Raw genomic sequence first — 25,066 nt, forward strand, 5'->3', positions numbered from 1 at the left:
TCAGCCACACAACAGCTATAAACTAAGAACCAACTGTCCAACTGTCCCATTAACCATATTATTTAACTGATGTACTGGCATCCCTTCCCCAGTTTCCTATGCTTCAGTGCATCTGTACATACTTTGAAATATATCTCTTTATAGACCTTGAAAAAATATTTTTTTGTCTCTCAATCAAACATTTCAGATTAACCTAAGGTAGTCATAAAATCTAATCTGTCTTTAAATTAAATACAAATTAGCTACATGGCAAACAAAAGACCATTTTGTAGTGCCTTAATTATGACCTCTGCCATTACAAGCTTTATGATACTTTTTATATGGTCACTAAGGGGGAAAAAGTTTACCATCTGAAAAATTAATGGCATCTTATCAGCAATTACTTTTAACCTTTTCTGAAAACAGATTTTTTTTCTAAATGATAACCTCACACTTTACTGGCAAAACAACCTACTAAACTCTTACCTTTCCAGCCTCCAAGTTTGAAATCTATTGTGTAGTAACTAGAAGTGCTTTAAAATCAACAAATCATCTAAAACTGATTAACTGGAGAGGTTAGTTTTATTCACATTTTCAACACAGCTTAGTAGTAAAGGTATTAGCTTACAAAAATAGTAACAATGAGGTTTTCAACATGATGGTCAGGAAGTTTGAGAGTTCTCATGTTTTTATTTTCCCTGCAACATCTTCTGGCTCCTTGATCTCTTTTACAATAGCAATTAAATAAAGCACAAAATTATTGGGTTTTCTTTCCTTTTAACTTCAGAGGAGGATTCAAAATTGTATGATTCTATAGCTAATTCCTACCAGAAAGCAAAAAACAGTATGCCAAGTTTTCAGAATTTGAAAACTTGGCCATTTTCTTTCTTTGCTCAGAGGAATCTACATATACAGACCTTACATTATCATTCAAAAAGCTTTTTTCTTGGCACTTAAAACACAGAACAAATAATATGCAGAAGATATAAAGCTACACTAAGCTTTTAAATATAACAGGACAAAATATTCTACTCGTTTTGTTTGCTTGTACCAAACAGCTGGCGTGGAAGTTCTGCAATGACAATGATGACTTCACATAAAGTAATCAAGGCTTGACCTCTAGTGAGGAGTGATCATTCACTGGAAAGGCTGCCCAGACAGCTGCCCTTAAACCTATTAAAGATGCAAAGGACAAGGCCTTAAATAGCCCACTCTAGCCAAAACTTGCTTTGAGGAGGGGATTGGAATAGAGACCTCCCTACTTCATGGGTATAGGAATTCTGGGTATTGAACAAGCAAAGGTTAGAAGCTTTCACTGCCGAGTTGCAACTTTGTTGTCTCAGTTCGAGGGGACTGAGACTTAATCCTTTAGTACTACAGATACTATCTCGCACAGTTGCAATGACAATGAAAGTCCTTCCCTACACAATCAAAGTTTCCTACTAAGCCTTAATTTTGAGGACACAACTTTTCCAAGCTACCTTTTATTTCTTCCTGAAATTTAAATGTGCTGGTAACAAACCAATGAAAACAACACGTTCTAAATGCTGACATAAGCATTTATTTTATTATGTAAGAAAATAACATAGTTGGTTGTCAGCTTGGTTGCCAGTGACAGATGTTAGTTAAAACTAATCAGAGTTGACCTGGAATGCATCCAGACATCATTAGCCAGTTAGTATTCATATTACGCAGCATGTGAAGATAAAACAAAACCACTGAAGTCAGAATTCTTGATCTAATTCCAACATTCATTTTCTGCCTCACTCTAGTGAGAAAAAAGCCTAACTGATGAATACAGCCTCTGCAATCTCTGTAAACTACCCATCCTTTGCTTTGTTGATAAAACTACCAGTTCACTCTTTCCAGATGAAGCAGCCAGCATCATTCTCACCAAGACCCAGATCTGCTGAGCATAATAGTTGAGATCATTAACTATACAAGTTTTAAATATAAGACACACATTTAAATGGCAATTTCCTTTTTATTTTAAAAAAGTTGCAAAGCCAGCTAATGAGAACAGGAAGCTCTTAAACAGGAATGCCTGCAAACATGAAACCGAATAAAACCTGAAAAGTTTACACAAAAAGAAAAAAAAAAAAATCAGTAATTTTTAAAATTTTATTAAGCTAACCTCAGTAAGAAATGTCATTTACTAATGCAGGTAGCACTGAAAATTTTTTATTTGAACCGTTTGTGTGGTCAGTCAGCCAGCACTTACGTTTTTATTTGATGCAAAGACATAAGGCTGAAATTAATCTAAAAAAAAAAACAACAAAAAAAAACCACTAAACAAAACCCAAAGCATTACAACTCCATCCTTTTATACTTTGATGTATGACATTCAATGTCCTAAAGGTATTTCAACCAAGAGCTAAAAAACTTAACTGGGTATTATTTACAACCGTTGATGGAAAGTGTTTTCCATCTTCCAGTAATTAAAAGTTAAAATAACTGTCAATACTGTCAAACCTAGAATGTGTTATTAGAGCATCTTTTCCTCTACAGCAAACTCAACTTAACTTTCCGTGGACCAATAGGCCTATCATTCAGTTCATTAATAGCAGCCATAGCTTCCTCATAGTTTGTCATAGCAACGATGGCATCACCAGAAGGTAATCCTTGTTCATTGTACTGCACAGAAACTGACTCTGGTATCACTCTGTAGCCATAGAAAAAATCCAGAATCTCATTAGGAGTAGCTTTAAAAGGTAAATTTTTCAATAGAATAGGAACAACACGTTCAGAACCACCACTGAAATTTTGATCTGGCATAAATCTTCCTTCAGGAAAATTTCCCATTTTATTATTCCCAAACTCCATTCTGCCAAAAGGTTCACTGTCACCACCAAAATCCATGAGGGGTGGTGGACCCCTAAAATCCTTAGGAGGGCACATGAAGTCCTCAGAGGGATGTCTAAATTCAGAATGATGCCTGAAGTTCCCAGGGGGACCAAATGAATGCATGGGTGGCCCTTGTGGTGGCCCAGATGGTGAACCAACTGGACGGGACAGGTCAACTCTGTCATATGGATGTGAATGACCGTGCATTTCATTTGGTGCAGATAATGGTGCAGGTACCCCAAACTTCTGCATCTGATCTTGAGATATAAGTCTTATTAATACTTCTGTTCCCAAAAATGTTTGACGATTTAAATTTTCTGCTTTCATAGCTTGTTCTTCAGATTTAAACTTCACTAGTGCTTCTCCCAGTCCAACTCCTTTTTCATCATAGAGCAAGTAAATATCATCTTCGTCAACATCAAATCTTGAAAAGAACTTTTGCACTTCAATTTTTGAAACATCAAATGGAAAATTCCTTACATAAACACAAGTCTTAGGGCTAGAATGACCTTCTCGATAACTTTTTTCTGATATGACCTGTCCAAAGTGATCTCTGTCCAGTGATCTTTTCCTCTCACAAGAGTCAATTATTTTCAACATTGACTTTCTTGAAATTGGAAAAATGTACACAGGACGATTGAGAAGAACCTTTCTATGACATTCCAAAGCAGCCTGATATTCTCTCTCATTCCTTAACACCACAAAAGCATCTCTAGTCCTTTTCTGATGCTTATCTGTTAGAATCTTGATCTGTTTGCTGTGTATATCTAGATCAGGAAAAAAATCTCTCAAATCTCTCTTCTCCACATTAAAAGATAGATTTCTTAAGTGTATGTAATATTCCTGGCTGGGAGATGAACGAGAATGCGTTCTTTGTCTCCTTGGTGATCTTGAACGAGAATGCTTCCTTGAATGCATGTAGCCTGAACTTCTTGGAGAATGGTCTTCGCACAGAAAGTGATCCATTTCATCTGGCATGTCTATCCTCCCACCGCATTCAATCCACCGTTCCTCTGTAGTTGGACTAATTTCTATAAACCTCTGACCCATGTATTGTCTGTGACGTTTAAGTCCTTCTAAGGCATCACCAGGTGTAGCACATTTTACCAAGCAATCGCCATTGTTTAAACCATTGCGGTGCTTTATCAGAATCACTCCATCCACACGTATCCCCGAAAGGAAACCGCGTACTTCAACTTCTGTTGCAGAGTAAGGTATACCACGTAGAAATAAGTAACGATCATCTGGGTTAAACGGGTGAGAATCCTTTCTTATCTGATAGTTTGACTTAGGTATACCCATATCACCATATCTTGTGCCGTTGGTATGGAAACCAGCCTCCAGGCGATTTGGTGGCCCATAACTAGGTTTTCTCATTCCTTTAGGAGAAGCTGTAACTAAATGTGGTATATCTCCAACATTTGATGTACTAGAACCATTAGTACCTGTTCTTCTAGAGCCAGACATAGTTTCTCGTCCCCCACGGTCAAATCGTTTCCGGCTCATTTCTATGGTACTCTGCATCTCTGCCTTGCTGCTGAGAAAGAGCTCTATGCGCGAGTCCTTGATAAACCCTCCCGAACAGCTCATGGCACGCCGTGCATCTTCATCTGTTGCAAATATAATAAAAGCCTCCCCAATCTCTCCTCCAATAATATGCACACCTCCATCAGGAATATTCAATCCCAAGAAGAAACGACGAATATCTGGAGGACCCGCAACAACAGGAAGCCCCTGTAAACGGATGACTACAGCCATGCTGAGCTCAACCCACAGCAAAAATCACCTGCAGACAAAAAGGTACACATGATAGCACGTCTTTAGTACTCAGCTATTTTACAGTATCTTATCACTTAAGAAGCTAGAGCCTTTTTAATGAATGCCCTTGTCTCATCAAGAGAGAAGGTATCAAAAAAACCACAAGTTCACGAGAACAAGATTAAAACACAATTCACTGAATGTTGATTAGTCAGAACAATTAGCTACTCCACCAGCACACGTGCACAAATCTATCAGTATTCCCTACACTAAAGGCAACAAAATCCACCTAAGTCACTCCTCACCATCCACAATACCTAAAGAACACCTCAGGTCTTTCACAGCATAGTTACTATATGCCAGAGATCTCTGCCTACTCCTAAGAACAAAAAAAAATCCAGTTTACTTTTGAACAGGACACTAACTGATAAAAGGAGAAAGGAAAATATGTCACTTCAAAATGTGTCACTGGAAAATGAAGTAATTCACAAACAGTGATGACTTTAATATTTTGACAAGTTGCTCTACCCAGTCATCAGTTCTGTTCAATAATGTATGTTTTCTCAGCATTCAAAAACGTTGTGTCTTTGGCGTAGTCAGAGTATTAACTGCAGCGGCCACAAGCACATCCTAGTTGCCAGCCACAACTCTGTGAGGAAAAAAGGCTGTGTATGATCTTGTCACAATACTCAGTGAGAAGTGTTAAGCTTTTGGCAGCTTACCTGTTTCTGCTTTGGAGACCTGATAAATTCTGTAAAATCAACTTAACTGTGGAAAGAAAACGAAACATAATTAATGGCTGATACCTGTACTTTGCTTTACACACTGTGCTACACTGCTGCAGCCCATCCACTGCAGTGGCTAATACTAACGCCAAGCATGTTATGAACCCATGTGAAGAACTCCTTCCATGTTCCAAGATGCCACGCACTGCATCTTTGTTTCCATTTTAGAAGCAAAAGAAATTCAAAATTTATGTTGACTTCTGGAAACGATGAAAATACGATGGGATTACTTGGTCATCAGTTGTGCCACACTGAACTGTTGCAATGAAACAGACTGACAAGTATATCGAGGGAACAGTTCTCAACTGAGTTCTTGAAAGATTCTTAGGTCCATCTCAGGATTACATGACACATCCATTCTTCTGAAATCCACCTGGTTTCAAACTTCACAACAAGAGTATGCTACCCACCAGTCCAGCACTCCACTTAACGTACACAGTGAAGACCATCAAATGAAAGAGCAAAAATATCCAGCACGGAGAAACTTCAGAAGTACCTGGATTTACAAAGTCAACTTCAGTATTCTCCCTATATCCTTACTCTACTGCCTTCCAAACATAAGAACAAGAAAAGTTTGAATACACTGACTTAACAGACCCTGATTCTCAACATTTTCTAACATCACACAATAAATAGCACAAGATTCTCAGAACAAACACAAGCCTCTGCAGCAAACTGCATCCCTTTAAAACAAACACCAACAGCCCAATACTGAGCATTCGAGAACACTCCTCCTACATACCTTGCTTTATAAAGTACTAGATCCTAATGACGAGTTCTCTATCAATAACCATAACTCACTCCACCTGAACTTAGCAAAAGAGCAAAGCCCAGATTCTGTCACTAATGGACTCCACGTCACTTCAGCACCAGTACTCCGTAATCATAACAAACAGAAAACAACTGCCCATTTAGAAACTTCACCAAAGACCATCTGTTCTCTATACTTTTGTTGTGAGTCGACTCCAGCCAGCTGCCAAGCACCCACACAGCGACTGTTCACTCCTCATCCCCATCAGCAGGATGGGAAAGAACAAAGTCAGAAAACTTGTGGGTCAAGATAAAGACAGTTTCATCCATGAAAAGAAAAAACAGGAAATCACTCACCAACTCCCACAGGCTGATGTCCAGCCTTCCTCCAAATAACAACTACCTTGGGAGCCAAGAAAAAATCCCCCCAAAGAAACCAAAATCATCAAAATACTTCTTCCTCTACCTCAGTTTTTGTTGCCCAGCAGGATGTTACATGTCTCAGAATATCCCTTTGGTGAGTCTGGGTCAGCTGTCTCAGTCATGTTCCCTCCCAGCTTCTCACCTATTCTGAGCACACTCACAGGAGGAACAGAGTAGGAAAAATAGATAAAGCCTTGATACTGTGCAAGTGCTGTTCAGCCACAGCCAAAACATCGATGTGTTGTCAACATTCCTTTAGCCACAAATCCAAACTGAACTGTATGGGCTGCTGTGAAGAACGTTTAACTCCATCCCAGCCAGACCCAGAACACTTTACAACGTGTCTTCTCAACAGATGCAATGGCAGTGCCAAAAAGCATGAAGAATTCAAGGGCAGAATTTTCATTCAGCACCTTCGTGTCTTGAAAAAGTAAATCCGCTGCCCTGCTACTTCATGATGTATTTAATCTGTAGTACTTCTGGATTCACAACTCCGCTTTCTTATCCCAATTTTTAAACATCATTCACAAGAGCTCTCCTCCATAATTCTTCGGTGATAAACAGCAAGTTTTCCATGATGCACCAGGGATACAATACACAACGTTCAGTGGTGAAAACCAGCCACAGTGATTCCAGATTATAATGTGATCTCTAAGAAGTCCATAAACAAATGGAAGTTCAAATAATAGCTCTTACTGACTGTATAGTAAACAATGACACATGGGTAGAAAGCACAGACAAGCTATCCAAAAATTTGAAGTCCATAAACAAAAAGAGTTGACTTGTCATGAAAAGTAAGAGCAATTCATTAACTGAACAAGGACTTCAGAGAGCAAGGATTTGGAGAATAAATAAACTTAATGCCACAACTTAAAAGCACAGACGTGTACACAGTTTTATGAAATTTTATATATGAGCAAAATTGGCTAGAAAACAGTACAATACCTATTCTTCCACAACCTCGACAAATTTCAAACATTAAAGCCATTAAAATAATCCACAACTTGTAAACACAGTAGGAAACTAAGTCTGCACTAGACTAGTATTTTTCTCGTAACACTGAAAGATTACAGACTGCAAGCTAGAAAGAACACCCACATAAACACCCCAACTACGAAACTGGACTAGTATAGAATAACCAGCGGAACAGGGGAAGGTTTCTTATTCTATTCTTCAAAATAAGCCTTAACAGAGGAAGCAGGCTGCTGCGAATAGCAGTTTTCACAGTGCTGAAGGAAAACATGAGTGAGCTCTGCAGCTGGGCCCGCTACACGGTCGAATGTAGCACGGAGCCGCTTCCGAGCAGGTCGCTCCGCCGGGACCAGCTGGAGGGACTCGCCACGGGCACGGGGCAGGGAACGGGCGAGGGGGACGGGGCGAGGGGCCACACGCGCTGCGGCCCGCCAGAGCCGCTGGTGCTCTGCCCCCACCAAGAAGCCCGTCTGCTTCCCGACACCGGGACAGGGCTGAGGGAGGCACCGGGAGCGGGGAAGGGGAATAAGAAGCCCAGGGACACCAGGAGGCCGGGGCACGCGGAGTGGCCGCGCAGCGGTTCCGCGAGGATCGGGCAACCGAGAACCGGCAAACTCCGCGCCGCCCTCGGCCACACGCTGCACCCTGGGGAGGCGTGCTCTGTCCCTCACGCCATCCATCCATCCACGCACCCACCGGACACGCCGCTCGGACGGGTCCCGCAGCTCCCGGCACGGCTCCGCCAAGATGGCGCCGCCTCCACTGCCCCCCCCCAACGCTGAGGGGAAGCTGCGCTGCTCGAGCGCTTCCGGCCCGCGAGCCCCGGCCTGCGCGCGCGTCCTGTGGGCGGGGCGCAGGCCCCGTGACCCCGCCCCCTGCGCCGCGGGCACTGCCTGCCCTGAGGCGGCTCTGCGGTCCCTGTCTAAGTAGATCTGAGGGAGCCATGTAATGGTAGATGTGTGTGATTATAAATAGGCAGAGCGATAGACCTGCACGGTGATAGATCTGTGTACAGAGATCGGTGACCGAGCGCCCCTGTCGCGCTGGGCGCTGCCGTCAAACTCATTCCCTTCGGTGCCGGCGCGTGCCCCGCCTCAGGCACCACTCACCGCTGCTTTTCCTACACCCAGCCCCGATTTCTAACGGAGTGCCGGGCTGGCTCAAGCCTGGATTGTGAGAGACGAAGAAGGCAGGAATGGAGGAATGGAAGAGAAGAAGGAAAGGTTCAAGATTAAGTAAAGGGAAGGGCAGAGGCAGAGTACTTTGGTTGTGCAAGCGAGCTATATTTAACCAAATGTTTATCCTACCTGCCTTCCTTGTCTTTACGTATTCTCCCCTGTCTTTCTATGCATATCCAATAGTTATCTGCTCCATTTTCTTAGGAAAAAAAAAAAACCTGTACTATTTATGGTAGCTTCACCTAGCAATGCTGCCGACTTTTAGGAGCTCTCTCAACACAGACAGAGTCTTGTTTAGAAAAAAGACATTGTTTATTCTGTGCGGGGTACAAGGTGGAGGTTTCCACAAATCAAGCGCACCGGTAAAAAGTTACATCTTTACACAGTCAGATTTACATGAACTTGAGCCTGGGGACAAATAATTCGACTTGAAAACATCAACTCATCCTTTTAACAGTTGTTGAGCCAACAAAATAAATCCAGTCAGAAATAAAACATGCTGATGACGAAAATCATAATAGCTAGACAATTAGCATGCAGGAGAGGGACAATGAGAAAAAACTGAAGTCCCGGATACGGTGTCCTGCAAAGTTTTGGTAACATCTGAGGAAATGAGACAAAAGGCAACAGGCAGAAACATGCACAGAAAGTTCCATCTAAGCATGAAGAACTTTACTGTGCAGATTCACTGGAGCAGGCTGCCCAGAGAGGCTGTGGAGTCCTCCTCACTGGAAATACTCAATAAATCTGTGGTAGCAATCCTCTGCTCTGGTACACCCTGGTTGAGCAGGGAGATTGGACCAGATCACCCACTGTGGTCCCCTCCAACTGGACCCACTCTGTAGAATGTGAACAAGAGTGTGACAAAGGTGTAAAACGTAAAGGGGAGTAACTTTGCTGAGCATCCACCGCTCTAGGTATTTTGTGTTCTCTCACCTTGTTAATAGTTTCCTCTCTGGGGAGAAATTAAAATGTGTGTTACATTTATATGATACACTGTGCATCATTTCTAGAGACGAAGTACCAGAAAGTGCAAACCGGGCCTCGGTGTCCTCTCGTTTCTCGCTCCTGGTCCCGCACAAGACGAACAAAACTCTCTGTAGACCAAATACCTAAACTCGGGCTTGTCCTCCCTCTCCCGGCCCGCCCCGCAGACGCGTTCGCGTGCTGAGGCGACGGGCCCCCGGCGCTCGCCGTACCGAGCGGCTCTGGCCAATCAGCGTGCGCGGGCAGGGCGCGCGGTAGCCATGGCGACGCGGGGCCGCGGGGCCGCCGCCGCCGCCGCGCTGCTCATGGCGGTGTCGGCGGCGCTGCCCCCCGCCCGCGGCTTCTCCGTCCCGCTCCAGCGCCCCGCAGACTGCGGCGCCGACCGCTACTTCGACAGCTCCCGCTTGGCCTGCGCGCCCTGCGGGGCCCACCAGCGGCAGAGCGCCGGCGGTGAGCCATGGGGGAGGCGGGGCTCGGGCGGTTCTGCGCGGAATCCGCCCCCAGCAGCGGGAGATGCGCAGTCGGGCTCAAGGTGTTTGATAAAACAGGTGCCCTCGGGCAGGTCGGGGAACGTCCACAAAAGGGCCAGGATTCCGCAAAGACCTAGGAGGCCCCAGCACAGCCGTGATGTATCTGACATATAGCTCAGAGAAATTACTTTCAACCTTTTTCTAATAACCTTTCTTTCCTCGAGCATTATATTTGCATTTTCATCTCTCAAATTCCACAGGACCCTGAATTTATGTTCTTGAACACCTCTGTGACTTGAAACTCTTTGTCAAATTTGAATGGCTGAGATACCAAGTGTCTGAGAGCCTCAGGCTGTGCCTATGCTAGTCCCAGTCCCGTGCTGGAACTTGGAGCAGATACCACACAGCCTAGCAACACTAAAATACAGATAGTTGACTGCATTCTTTAGGGCATAAGGAGTTATTAAAGGGTCCATCTTTTATAAATACACAGTCCAACAGAGTGAGAGTTCCCTGTTGTGTGTATAAATGTGAGACTAAGACCCAACAACATCTCTCTTCAGAAGTGGTACTTCAGTCAGAAGCAGTGATGTGGAGGGCTGTGTTCACAGCTGCTGCGTGAAAGCTGCTCGCTTTTTCACCATCACCACAGTGCCCTAAAGACTAATCCCATAGTTCACTAACTGGAAGAAAATACATTATTTGTTTTCAGATCCCCTGATAATGTGGGTGTCTAGATCCATAACTCTCTTTTAGGCTGATTCTGCCTCTAAAAAAGGGCTTCAGGGAGAGGAAAATTGCAAGGGCAGGTCAAGGGTTTATTTCCTCCTGCAGATCTGACTGGAGCAGTGTAGGTAGGTGCCACTCAGTGCTGTTTGCATCTTGACTGAATTCCACTTGAGACCGCCCATACACTCCATGGCTAGCTCATCAGTCTGGATTCTGCTTTCAAGTTTTGTCACTGAGTGTCACAACTTGAACTTTTCACTGATCGAATACAATTAGGCTTTTTCTTCTTTAGAATTAAGTAGAAATGGTTGATCACTTTGACAAATGTTTCTGTATGGCTAGTCTTGTTAAAATATACTTTAAGGTTATAAAACTTTCCACACAATTTGACATTATTTTTGCCTGCACAGTTCAATAAGTTTAAATGATAAAAACAGTTTATTAGTAGATGTAATCAATTTTGATTTGTGGTATGTGTGTAAAAGCACAGAGAGATGTTCATAACACTGAGATAGGAAAAGTTTATAAAAAAAAGTTGTTGAGCACTAGCAGATGGGCGTTATACTGTGCCATGAAAATAGTGTTTCATTTCATACAAAGTGTTAAATATGTTCTGTTCCCTCATTGAAAACCATTCAATATAAACCTTGATCCCCATGCACAATTTTAAAAGCCTTGAGTTTAAAACAGCTTTTCATACATCCATTATATTTCGAAAAACCTTTTCATAAAAACACATTTTGGTTTTAGGACTGACTTCAAATTGAAAAAATAAAACCTATATACAGACATATAGTGCTGGTGTTGTAGAGAGGAAGGGCTGTGGTAAGATTTAGATGGAGAGATTTTATCTATTACAGAACAACAGGTAAAATTCGGTTTAATTAAAAAAAACACAAAATACGAGCTCTGGGTCCATGTTCCACCCTGGTAGATCAGTCAGCCTTGCAATAGTCTCCTAAAATATCTGTGTGCAAAGTGTAAAATGGGAATTTCTTAAAAAGCAAGATTTCATTCACATCTCACTCAAGTGTTTTATGTGTCTGTCTAATAATCCATCATGATCTCTTGAGAACAATAGTAGGTGTTCTTAGTATTCTGTTACAACCAGTCAGTTTTATATAGATTAAAAGTAGATTTGTTTTGTTTTCTTTAGGTAGTTCCTGTGTATGTGAGCCAGGATACAGGATGGTTTCTGGTAATGGTGGGTTCTCTGTTACTTGTGAAAAATGCCCAGAAAATATGGTAAGTATTGAATGTTTCATGTTTGCCATAATGATAAAATGCTAATCATAACCACTATGGGCTTTTAAATTTTAAATTTTATCCTGACTGCAAGTTATTTTTTATTTATTAAAAATATTTTTGTGTAATAGTCTTTGTTTGGAAATTTAGAATTGTCTATTTCTATTACTTTTCAGGCTTTTTTAATTGCAAATTTGATACCACAGTCAAAATAATTTTTTAAAGTGTTTAGCTTCCTTCCACTCCTTTTTTTCTCTGTGTAGTCCTTGCCCAGAGAACACAACTCTGTACAATGTTAAAGGAGCTTTTCAGCTCATAGGTATCTTAACTGATTATTTATGTAAATACTATTATTGTAATATTTAGGCTGTATCTTCATAATCCACGATATTTCATCTTCTTACTTCAAAATGAGCTGCTCCTACTATGTTACTTTAATTATAATTATAGTTTGATCAGTTCTTCTGACCTTCCTTGACAAACTAAGCTATAATTCTGTGTCATAGTCTCAGCGTTGATCCAGAGACACCAAGCTTAGCCAGATTTTTTCCACTATAGTAAGCAAAGAAGTGTATTTTTCCAGCTTTCCTCCAATTTTTGAGGGTGAAGCCCTCCTGAATACTTCTGTCCCTTCCATAACTATAGAAGAACTCTCAGGAGAGCAGCTTACTTGCCTGAGTTAGGTGTTCAGTGGCTAATGGGCTATGTAGGTAATTTCCCTTTTCTTTCCATCTTCTTGCTATGTTAGACGAAGACTTTGGCACATATCATTTAGTGTTGTGATCTTTTCCTGTTTTTTCCTCTTTTCTGCAATGGCGGCATTTGCCTTTGATCTACTGCCAAGGCTTTTGCAAAGATAAAATGATGATAGTGGAGAAGGGAGTAACATCAATAGCACTTGAGGATGAGCAGTTATCTTCATTTTCCTCAGTGTTTTTTATCTGTAGTTGTTACTTCATAGTATAAAGTAAGTGTGGATGTGAACTATCTGGCTGGGTACAAAATTCCTAACAATTATGTAAGCTGCTTCACTTAGAACTCTTCCATTTCCATTACTTCTGTGTATTTATATGCAATTGCAATATGCAATTTATATACAAAATGTCTATGTATGCATTATTATGTTTATTCAAAGTCTCTCTTTTTAAACATTCTACTTTTAATTTTCCCTGAAGGATGTAAGCTAACATGTTAGGAAGAGCTTAACTTTTTTGTGTGTCTGCTAGAAATAACTTTTGCCAGATTGCTTAGCCTTTTTTATATTTAAAAGCTTCATGAATCTTATCGATGCTTTATTTTCTAGTAACTAATGGCTGGATAAGGCATTCCTCACAGATAGTGGGTGATGTCTATGTTTTTGAAAATTTTAATAGTTTTATGTTTTATTTTAGAGCGGAGTTACTCAAGATGGATGGAATTGTATTACTTGTCCCAAAGGCCTGACTTCAAAAGGAAATTGTAAATGTCTCAATAATGAAATACTAGGTAAAAAATATATGCCAATTATGAGATGATAGCACTTGTTTTACATATTTGTATATGCATATTTAAGATATGCTTTTCTGTTAGATAAGAAAAAAATGTACTTATGTTTTCATATCTAATGTAAAAATTCAACATTGCTCTTGATCTTAATCATTGTTTCTGAAAGATAATAGATAAATCTGTACCATTGCTCATTGCAATAAAAACTGTTATGCAAACATTCCAGAAATGAATACTGGTGTATCACTTCCATGAAGCTCTTTGACAATGGATAGAGTCATTAAGGTTGGAATAAAAACAATGCCAGTATAAACTATTAAAACATTACAATGTTTTGAAGCGTAAAGAGCAGTAAAGGACTTATACTTACATGACTAAGTGGAAGGAAATAGGCTGAGCAAACCAAACAAATGGCTGTGCAATAGTGTCAGTGGATTTCATGCCTCCCTGAGACACCTGTACCAGTGACTTTCTGAGATGTGCTTCTCTATACCTGTGCTTCCCTGTGTCTGTGCTTCTTACTTGATGCTGTCTAGTAGTTCCAGAGGATTTTCAGTAGACAGAAAAATAATGTTAAATTTAGTGTTTGTGTTAAATGGATTTTTGCTTATTTTGCGTAGTAGAAATGTAAGAGCAAAGTATAGTTTTCATCAGTAATGTAAAACATAAAAGCTCTTGGAACTTCTAATTTTCCTTATTTTCAAGGACATGGAATGCCTGTAATTCTCTGAATAAGTATTACAAATGTCCACTTTGGTTACATTTCCAGCATATTATATTGGAGAATCGCTGTTTTCCAGATCAATAATTTAAAATTTTCCTAGGAATCTGGAAAATTCTGAATACCAGTCTTCTACCTTAAACTTTAGGAGGGTTACGAAATACATTTTGGGCCTTTATGGTAAAATATTGAGAGCAAAGCTGATTCCATAATTTGACATGCAGGAAAAACTTTAGTACTGTATGTTCTTGATTCTCCTTGCTTTTAATTTTTTTTTTAATAATTAGATTTGAAATCTCTTGCCAGATGATATAGCTGGTGGAAGATGCAGTTTTGAAACTTGGAAATTGTGACATTTCCGTGAATCATTTCAGATGAAATGTAGTTTTTTTCCCCAGTAATTTGCAAACTTGCTGTTTTGAATTTTTGCTTTGCAGTGAGGCCTTTGTTTGAATCTTATTCGGAATAAATAACAGAGGAACGCCCAAACTAGGCATAAAATGTTGCATTTCTCATTTAAAACCAAACTGCATGTGCACAGCTATAAGCAGTGCATACATACATACGTGAATGTGCATTTATGGTGGTTGTTACTTGCATGGTGTGCTCTTGATTTTTTCAAAATAGACTCTTGGAATTTATTATAGATCTGCACAGATGCTGAATTTTTTCACACTTAACTTTTGTGACACTTTGCATCAGGCAGTTTAATCGAAGCTGCTTTTCTTTTCTACTTAGTGGAAAGAAGCATCGATGGTGTTTTGCTTAATGAAGCATTGTGCATCCATTGTAATGGCAGTGAGCAGTCATTCTCTGCCTCAGATGCATCAGGAAGCAGGTGGGTGCTCTTTGCCTTTTGTCATGATAAATTTGAATGTGTCATGCTAGTTTAAATGTAATATTCCTGAGGAACAGACTGTATCTTTGGGATGACAGTTTTGAAGGTAAGGAATTGGAAATCCTCAACCCTGTATCAAACTCACCGTGTTTCGTGCAAACTGAAATCATCATATGCCCAGCAGCTTGGGGTTTTTTGTCTTGCTTTAGGGTGACTAAAAAGCAGGCTTTGGACTGGAAGCAGAACAGAATTCTTATTCTGATAATTAATTATTTATTTTCTACTTCACTGATAGTGGAAACAAATCAGTAATAACTTTTGTATATCAATTCAAACTAGTGAAGTTGCTGATGCTGTTCCCGGGCATGCTATGTAATCAGCTTTCACTGAGGACTAAATTTCGTGCTTAACTACATTTTAAGTGCATTCTTCACGTTTGTGATCCATAGGTGTGTAAGATGTGAAAAGACATTCATCCAAGTAAGCAACTCTTGTGACTGCAACAACCCAAACATTCTAGTAAGTAGAACAATGGTTATTGTATTGAAGCTCAGAAAAAGAAAAGTTATTTGACAAGTGTATCAATATCTTATCCAATTTTTTTTTATTTTTTTATTTCTTTCAGACTGGGGGGTTGTGTTTCTTGGCTCGTGAAGGCTTACCCCCAAAGGGAGTTGCAGTTGTTCGTTTTGCACAGCTAGTAAGTGTACTTATTCTAAAACGCTTTTAAACTTTCTCATTACTTTCAGTAAGTATTTCAAATTCCTGTTCGTGGAAAGCAAAGGTGGTACGTTTTTGTCTGATCCCAGTGATTGTAAGGTCATATGCATCAAAATAGAGTGTAGGTATGGACACCAAGCAAGCATTGTTCTAATGGAGTGAGCGTTTAAAAATTCATGCCCTCTTGGAAACTGAAAAAGGGAAGTAATTTACATGACTTTAGTAGCAAAACAAGTAGTAGGTGGCCTTTTTTATTAATTGTGTGCATTTAAAACCTACTCTTGTATCACAAAAACCCACTAAAGAGTCCATGAGTGCCTCTGGACTTTTTTACTATTAAAATTTTCTATTTGTGTGAAACATTTGAAAAAAGATACAAGGCTTGAATGTACTGCTTGATCTTAAGAGCTTATAGAGAAAAATGGGCACCTGTAAGGTTTGAGACTGTGTATGAAATTGCTGAATTCCTTGAATTGGCTAATGAATGAAAATATGTTCTGTTGGGAAGACTGAAAGGGTTTTTATGGTTCTATCTAGTGAACTTTCCTTAATTTTGAAATCTGCTCAAAGTTAGGACCATTTTCCAAGTAGTTCTGAATTCAGGAAATGCTTTGTGGCTAAGAGCTGTACTTTTCTCCTAAATGAATTGATATTAAAAGCTACCACTTGAAAGAAAGTCAAAAGCAGTCTTTGGTTTTTCTGATATGAAACATTGGTTTGCTCTGTGATAGTGCCATCTTCTAAGTAATATTTTATTGAAAATATGTCTTTTCAGTTACTTACAGTATGTATGAATGCTATGTGTAGTTCAAATGTGAGTAGTTATATAAAGGAGGTTGTGAAGTAATTACTTTGGCAAATTTGGTCCTGAGTTAGATTTTCCATCAAGTCAACATCTTACCACTGAAGTTGTTAGTACTTCCCTTGTGTGGTAAAGAAAACTTCTGTGTCACAGAATCCATATTCAAAGCTTAAATATTTCAGCTCTTGTCCTGTGTACTTTGTCTAATTTAATGAAGTGAAAGAAATTATTGCATTATGGTTGTGTTTTGAACTGATATTATTAGACTGAGATATTTTCAAAGGACAGAAAGCTCTTACAAAAAAATAAGTAGCATCTTCTAGCTGACATAGTTTTCCAGACTGTTACATTATGGATGAGTTGTTGTGAACAAAGACAGTGAAAAAGTTCCTTGTTTACAGGGTATAACACTGACATCCGCATGGTTTCTGAAAAACCTGCAGTCCTCAGCCTTTGCCTGTTGGGTGAGTTTCATTAATATTTGCAGTTTATTTTTTATACAGAATGGTACTCTATAAAAGCATACCACCATTATTTTTGGAAGCTACCTTGCTTATTTTTAAAGAATTTTATTTTGAGATGAGAATAGAAAAGAAATAATTATAGAAAAAGAATGCTAAGAAATACTGAGGGCTAGTCAATTTAATGCAAGTCTACAGTGTTGGAATTTTGACAAGATGAGTGGTATTAAAGAAGAAATTCTTCAATATTCAGTAGTATGTGACCTACTCCCCATATATTTGGATATAAATGATCATATCCAGTAAGGGATCGCTCAGAAAATTAACCTCTTACATATCCAGTATTTACTGGCACCTGCTCTTTACTTCTTAGTTGATATTCAGTTATTCATAACCATGGAACCACCCTTTCTAGCTTTGCTTTGCTTTCTGTATGCAAGTGTTATTTACTATTATGTTGCTCTGGGTAACAGTAACTATGGGGGAAAGAGTGGCTGCAGCAACAGAATCACAGACATTTGTGAAGGGCATGTGCCTTTGCTTCCCTTTTACCAACTCTGTCATCGCACATTCTAATTTTTCTTCTGCTTTGCTCTCCTGAAGATCAGATTTTAACTTCTCAGGTTCTACTTTTTGTCCCTATCTGTCACAGCCCAAAGGGTTGCCTGGTCTAGAACTCTCTAAAGATCACAATATGGATTTGCAGGATTTCATAATACAGGATTCCATAATACATGATTACATGGAGTCTTTATTTCCTACACTTTTTAGTACAGATTACTGCAAATTATTACTGGTAAAGTGAGTACAGTTATGATTAGTAAAGCAAGTGTATTTATGTACTCCAGTGGTAGCAGCAGGCGATGGCAGCAGCCGGGATACATTTCAATGAGTTGCTACAAAATGGTCACTGGAAAGCAGCAAATGCGCTTATGATGAATTACCCATAGGTGTGTGTATTATTCCAAATAGTACCAGTACAGTACTCAAGAAACCACTCCCAGGAGTGGGGCCTTAACTGATGACAGATGAAGTTTCACTTCAAAGATGATCGACATTGCAGAATATGGAGGCAGTCAGGCATCACTGGCCACAGTCTGGTAACTTGCCTAGGAGAGCTCATGGAAAAGTTTGTGTAGGGGACCTTCTCTGTGTGCAGAGATTGAGAGACAGAGGCAGAGACAGATTGACTCTCCATTTTGGGTAAAAAGTAATTTTTATATCCGGGAGACATAAGGTGGTGTAGGACCGCACCACCTGGAGCAGCCAATAGATGACAACATTTTATATCTCAGGCTAGTTTTAGTTTATTCCAGACTTTTTCTACTCTTTCATGTACAGCCATCAATAGCGGCTGCCTATTCCTACATACTCTTTTGGAATGTTTTTCCCTCTTCTAAACCCTAACCCTCTTCTAGACTCTTTTTCATCTTTCCAGATGATAGGTTGCTGTTACAAATCCTTGGGTTTGTGCTTATTGATGGTATCTCAGGAAGTCTCTGAAGTTCAGGTACCCAGCTGCACTTCTCAAGGATGTTTCAGATTCCCAGCCATGTTCCCAGGCTGGTAGGTGTCCTCTCAGTCAGTATTTCAGCAGACTTATGTTCAGAATTTTCCCAGATCACCTTTGCAGCTGCTCCTATCACCATCTCATAAACACAACTCTAAGATGTATTCTCCCACTGGTCCCATTCTTTGTCACTGACATCAGTGTATCCTGTTTGTCTGCCTCACCCTGCTCAGCCATTCAGAGGTGCTGCCTGGATGTGATGAGCAGCTGCTGGTCTGACCCACACAAATGGGAGTAAGGAGGTGGCAAGAAAATACCAGTTCAGTGACCCCTGCACACAGATGCCACGTGTCACCTCTGCATATCACTTGGCACTGGTGTCTTTACCAAAATTGAACAAGTTACATAAAACTGAAGAGAAAACACACTACATGCATCAGTAGTTGTCAGTCTGAGGTCTTTGAAGGAGTCATGTTTGCCATACAGTCTAAGTGATATTAAACATTTTGATTCTTAACTTTGTTTTCTAAGTGCAGATTTTGACATTTCTATCACTTTTTACCATCTAGCAGATGCAATTAAAATAAGCTGAAAAAGTGAGAGTATTGATTTCATGCTGCCCTCTGCAGAGCTATAAAAATATGGTACCTGAATACGTGGGAGATAATACTAGGTGTTGACAAAATGAAATTACTTTCAAGCGAAAACAGAGGTTTAGGAGTGGCTTCTTAAACATAACATTCATTTAATGACTGCCTCACAAAAGAGAGGGGTAATTAAATACTTTTTTTCTGTTTTCTTGTGTTTCTCCACTGCAGTTGTACTCTAATATAACAGCATGCCAAGCTCTTGGAAATATGTGTGTGATGAATATGAATTCATTTAGTTCTTCAAGTACTGATGCCTGTGGTTTGTTTCAGTATATTTTTCTCAATACAGCAAGGGTAGGCATCATTCATTCAATACCCTACTGGTAAGTTGCCTTTTCCATAACTTCTGGTAAATAATTTGGGAATTATTATTCTAAATGTTCTTTGATTAAAAATATTATATTTCTTTAGAAAAAAATATTGTAATTCTTTTCAGGAGGCATAATCTTCCATGGCTGTATTACGGTGACCAACCAGGATTAGCATCCCAAGTGCTTGAGAAAAATCATTTTCCTACAACCTTCACTTTTAAGGGAACAGATAAGGTAGGTGTTGGGCAGTAGACATAGGGAAGCATACATTAGGAAGGGGACATAATCACATAAAAAGGTTTAGATTTATTATAGATGTGACTTTACGAAAGGTAGATTTTAGGTTGTTAGTGTAACAAAAGTCAGTGTGAGACCTTATGGAAGAGGAAGGTGATATTTATGTAAACTAATGTCTGGTCACTTCCTTTGCTTACACTCTCCTACCTACATTCTCATCAGGCCAAGATATGCTTGCCTGTGTGGTCTGTCCAGGGCACAGGGAACAAATGATGCCAGCTTTTAAGTGTTCATTGTGTCCCCAGGGATCTGGATTGGCAGTGGTAAACTAGTAATTTGACAAACCTTTTAGACACCTTAGGAGTTCATAGTTGTTTTGACACTGTCTTTTGCTTCAGAGTCTTTTTTACTTCCATCTTCATAAATGTGTGGCAAAGTTGGTCTTTGTCTTTACTGTATATTTAAAATATGTACATCCCTTTGTCAGATTTCGTGGTGAACTAATGCAAAAAAGAGGGGTATATGTGATATGCTGTATCTTATCTGCCACCCTCCTGGTGTCCCAAAGTGCAGAGTCTTTTGCTGACAAGTTGTCTGTGCCAGGTTTTATAATAGCCCATCAGCTCTGTAACTGGGAACAGGGTTCTTCATCACTGTTCTGTGGTGTTTAACACTTTCTGTTGCTTACACACACATTTCTCCCCCTACTCGATATATTTGTAATATTTCTGATACAAATCTCTACAAGCTGACTGTATCAGAGATGGATTTAGTGTATTACTCCAGCCTTTTCGTCTTACTGCAGTGAATTAGGGGAAAAAAAAGAGGTGAGAAAAATAATTTTAATGTTAACAAAGCCAGATATCCATCTCTGGGAGGGAAATCTGCTTAAGTAGTTTGTTAATTGGCACAGTTTTATGAAGAAATCATATAGCAAATCAAACAGCAAAGTGATTTATTTTTCCAAATTAATTGTAAAAATAGAATAACTGGAATAGGTTATTCCAGTTCAGCTAATCAAGGAAAATAGTACTAGTGATAACCTGTTTGTCAGTTATACTGCCAAATTTATCTAGAGTTTTCTTATTGACTCAGAAATAAAATAGTAGCCTTTTCCAGCCATATCCTACAAGGCTATGTTTTAAATTAAACAGTGTTGCAATGTAGCAGTTGTTTTATTAATTAAAATGCTTGTTATTCCTGCTAACACTGAAAGTCGTGGAAGCCCTCTAGATTCAAGCATAGTATACATTAGAAATCTGCATAGGTTTCTGATTGGTTTTGGGCATGTCTACATGTGTAGAAGTTCCTTTGGAATTTTTTCCATGTCACCAGTGAAGCTGTAGAAGAATGGTATGTTTTTTAAAAAAAGTAAACTACCAAACCCAAGATTAAAAACAAAATCAAAAGGGAAAAAAAGCAAAGGATTGCACTGAAAGTTTTAGGAAATATCAAACAATTAGTTACCAGTCTCTAAAATGTGTATGTCCACTTCAGAGCAGTTTCATTGGTCTTTATGTTTTTTTCATCAACAGGATGTAAAGCTGAAATTTATTGCAGCTTCATTTGATGCAGCAGGAAACTTTCTTAAGTGGCAAAGTTTGGAAGGAGGTGTCTTACAGGTATGTTTGATTTTAGTTTTCTTTCCTTGATAACACAATGTTCTGAGTGCCTTTAGCCAAATTAATACAAAAGCCAAGAGTTTGGTTATTACACTAATGATAGTTCATAACTGTAGATCTAGATTAGGGAAAATGGCCCTCTATTCTTGCTCGTGATGATCTCTACAAAATCAGAAGTATAAATTCATCAACACTGCCTTCATCCTTTGGACCAGTATAAATTTGGCATATTGGGGAGCTCTGAAAAATGGTGTTAGTCATTTCAAACCAGCTATCTCTGTCTTCCATTCAGCATAGTTGCTCATGTGTGTAGTTTCTTATTAAACCTCTTTTTCTTATCGAGAAAAGTGTATTCTTTAGCCCTTTGTCCACATGTGTTTATAGATGATGCTATGAGTATGTCCCTAATTAGATGCTGTCACCTATTTGTACACATCATGGGAGTGACAATCACATCAGTGGTTATGTCACTGTCAAGGGAGGTAGGAGAGCTGATCTACACCATTTTCTTTGCGTTGTCTTGGGAATTTTTTTGCTTGCTTATTTCTTTTGGTTTTAAATATAAAATGAACATTATGATTAGCATGTACCACTTTCATAATAGAAAGTTGTAAATAACTTTTTATACATTAACTATTATGCTTTACACATAAACTATTTACATTAACTTTTTATACTTTAAGTATTTATAACAGAAAGTTATAAATAAGGTGGGGACTTTACATAGAAAGGGGGAATACTGGCTGGAAATACCCTTGGACACTACACCCTCAGATTTCTGGGACACAGAGGTTCCACTTCAGCAATACCACGCTGTGTAGTTAGGCTGTGAAAAATGCAAGTAAGCTGCAATTAGAAAGGGCAATAGCAATTAGTCAATCGGGAGAACAATTGGCAACTGCAAAGTGTTACAGAATAGAATTTGTTTAGCAGTCCAGTGGTGTTCTACACACTCTCAGTATTTCCCTAGGCAGACAACAATAGGAGCACTTGCAAGAACAATTGGGAATTGTTGGTTCCTTTTCTGCTGGAGCACATCACTTCAAACATTTCAGTGTCTACAAAGAGCAGCTGACATTCAGGATTTATTTTGTTATTGCCTCAAGATGAGCCATCTTGTGTCTGTATCTCCAGTTTTAAGGAAAACTAGTGTTTAAGAGAACAGATTACTAAGGCAGTTATAATGCATAGAAAATTACATATTCTGACATATAAGTTTAGGTTTATTGGGGCACATTTGTTTTCTAGGCAAAGCTTTTAACAGCTATCAAGGGCCAATGGGAAAGGAATAGCTTTTCCTTTCAAAGCCTCCTTTAATGTATTAGATTGTGCATGATGATGAGGCATCACAGTGCTGAAGTGGTCTCAATACATAATTGTAGCAATTCCCAGAATTTCAGTTTCACAGTAATAAAACTGTGTTTTATGGAAATTTGGACTTGATTCTCATTTTGGGAAAATGGCTCTGCCCTCTACTAAATTATATGTTCATTTAGTTAGACTTTGGACCATTTTTTTCTGGATTTAGCTGAATCTGCTGTTCTCTGCTGAAAATATAAGTGTGTATTAAAAAAAAGAAAAATATCTGTTACTTGCTAGAACTTTGATTCTCTGAGCATGCCAGCTTAACAGAGACAGGGCTTTATGAATGTGGACTTCTTATGGGACTCTTGAATTTAGCAGAAATCACTGATTGAGTTTGAGGCAACACAGTGCATTGAACATTCAGTCCAGAGAAAGATTATTCTTGCCTATTTGGATGCTGCTGTCCACAGATTTCAGTGATGGAACTGAAAAATACTATGCAAGTATGAATAAGCTAAACCAGTATTTTAAGAACATCAATATCAGTGAAATAATTAATTGTGTTTAAAATTAAAAAAAAAAATCCTTCTCTTATTAAAAAATAGAACAAAATATATTTTGTGAGAACTCTGAATACATAAGTGCTTGTAAATATTTTTTCATATGAGAAAACTGTACCTTTGAATTAACTTAATTATAACTATGTTTTGTTCAGCTTTGTCCTGACACCCAAACTAAATTGAATGCAGCTTATGTTTTTGGAACAACTTACCAACAAAGTGTAAGTAAGATATAAAATGCTATTTTGAATTTTGAATTAAGCTGCCTTATCATTAGTTATTCAGTGCATATTGAAGAACGTTTGAAGTTTAGGCATAAGCTGCAACATGGAGTTCTTTCTTGGGAAATTGAGTGAAATAAGTGTGGGTTTTTTAAAATTATTGAACTACATCACAAAACTTGTTTACTACATAACATAATCACAATAAATTAAACTGGCATTTGTATTTGTGAGGTTGCTGACTTAGCAGTGAAAGAACACAGTGCCTGAATTATGACAGCCTTATGCTTTGTATCATATCTCCTAATTTTCCTACTGCCATCTTTGGCCAGTTTTCATATGGAAAGAAGGCAAATCCAGTCATGCCATGCCTGAATATTATTCCCATTTACTCTTTATTATATGCTCTGATTTTAGTGAATTCAGTAAAGAGATTGAAAAAACGTATTTTAATTGAACAGATGACTCATCAGAGGAAAGAGATTCTTTAGCTGTCTTAACTATGAAATAAAACTTTACTAAACACCAGGAAAGGAAGAGGGAATAGAACACTAAATTATATCTGCCACAGAAATGGTTCTGCCAATTATAAAGCTTCATTAATTTTTGTCACTTAATATATTATATGGGAAGGTGGTAAACTCTTTGGCAAGGGAGTGGAGAAAGAAACATCCTTATAAAACTCCATATATGTGTACAGCATCTCGTACCTATATATTAATACTGTTTATTAACTCATCTAATATTGAAAACCATTCCTCACATTATGTTGAAGTGTAAAAATGTAAGTCTGGCTGCTATTTAGGTGGTTTGAAAGTCTTGATATTAATAGCTGTCAAAGCTTGGTCTGGGAAATTTACCAAATAACATTGACAAATCTTTATTAAATATTTTTACTCTTCCATATTATTTAATGTTGTTTAATCCATATTCCACTATTTCAGACAGAATGAAAACATGTTCTGTTTAGGATCATTGAACTAGTTGAGTATGGGGCTTTTTTTTTTTAAATCTTGAGTATTTCATATTGAGTCTGTATTACCTGTTGTTGAGTATTAATAGCAATTAATATTGCTGAGTTTGAATAACTACATCAGTAACTTACTGAGTATTGTTTAATATAATTTTCATCCATTGTATGCATTATTTTTTGTCCATGTTTTGGAGAAAATATGGTTGACAAATTATATGAGTATTTAAAGATGCATGTTCACATTTGCAAAATGTTACCTTTTTTCACATCTAATTTCTTCACACAATCACAGAGTGGTTGAGGTAGCCAGGGAGCCCAGGAGGCTATATTGTCCACAAGACAAGCAGGGCCATGTAGAGCAGATTGCCTAGGACCATATTCACATGGGTTTTTATCTCCAGGGAATGAGACTCCACAGCCTCCCTGGGCAACCTATGTCAGTGAAAACCTGTCTTCTGATGCTCAGAGGGAACCTCCTGTTGCAGTTTATGCCCATTACCTCTGGTCTTGTCACTGGGCACTGCTGGACA

The 25,066-nt window shown here is 38.8% G+C and overlaps 2 protein-coding genes across 4 annotated transcripts in view; one reads left to right on the forward strand and one right to left on the reverse strand.

The window, feature by feature from the left end:
* Positions 1-1,943: 1,943 nt before the first annotated feature.
* On the reverse strand, positions 1,944-8,381 carry RBM12B (RNA binding motif protein 12B). Of its 2 annotated transcripts, none has more exons than XM_088177221.1 (3): positions 8,204-8,381; positions 5,304-5,349; positions 1,944-4,609 (listed from the first exon to the last, which is right to left on the reverse strand). In XM_088177221.1, the coding sequence occupies exon 3, from the start codon at positions 4,579-4,581 to the stop codon at positions 2,482-2,484; it is 2,100 nt and encodes a 699-aa protein (XP_088033347.1). In that variant the 5' UTR covers positions 4,582-4,609; positions 5,304-5,349; positions 8,204-8,381; the 3' UTR covers positions 1,944-2,481. The 2 variants fall into 2 exon arrangements, with proteins under 2 accessions (XP_088033347.1, XP_014744152.1); XM_014888666.2 differs by having other exon boundaries at positions 8,208-8,336.
* Positions 8,382-9,936: 1,555 nt separating this feature from the next.
* Positions 9,937-25,066, forward strand: part of TMEM67 (transmembrane protein 67) — a 32,381-nt gene continuing 17,251 nt past the window's right edge. Inside the window, exons 1-11 of one of the 2 annotated variants that reach the window (XM_014888679.2) lie at positions 9,937-10,126; positions 12,032-12,120; positions 13,512-13,605; positions 15,065-15,164; positions 15,614-15,683; positions 15,790-15,864; positions 17,088-17,150; positions 19,476-19,630; positions 19,744-19,852; positions 21,391-21,477; positions 23,498-23,563. In XM_014888679.2, coding sequence (XP_014744165.2) covers positions 9,937-10,126; positions 12,032-12,120; positions 13,512-13,605; positions 15,065-15,164; positions 15,614-15,683; positions 15,790-15,864; positions 17,088-17,150; positions 19,476-19,630; positions 19,744-19,852; positions 21,391-21,477; positions 23,498-23,563 — 1,098 coding nt within the window. The remainder of the gene's footprint in view (positions 10,127-12,031; positions 12,121-13,511; positions 13,606-15,064; positions 15,165-15,613; positions 15,684-15,789; positions 15,865-17,087; positions 17,151-19,475; positions 19,631-19,743; positions 19,853-21,390; positions 21,478-23,497; positions 23,564-25,066) is intronic. The other variant, XM_088177204.1, reaches the window with a different exon arrangement.

This window comes from Sturnus vulgaris, chromosome 1 (genome assembly GCF_052056855.1).
Source record: "Sturnus vulgaris isolate bStuVul1 chromosome 1, bStuVul1.hap1, whole genome shotgun sequence".
Taxonomy (NCBI): Eukaryota; Metazoa; Chordata; class Aves; order Passeriformes; family Sturnidae; genus Sturnus; species Sturnus vulgaris.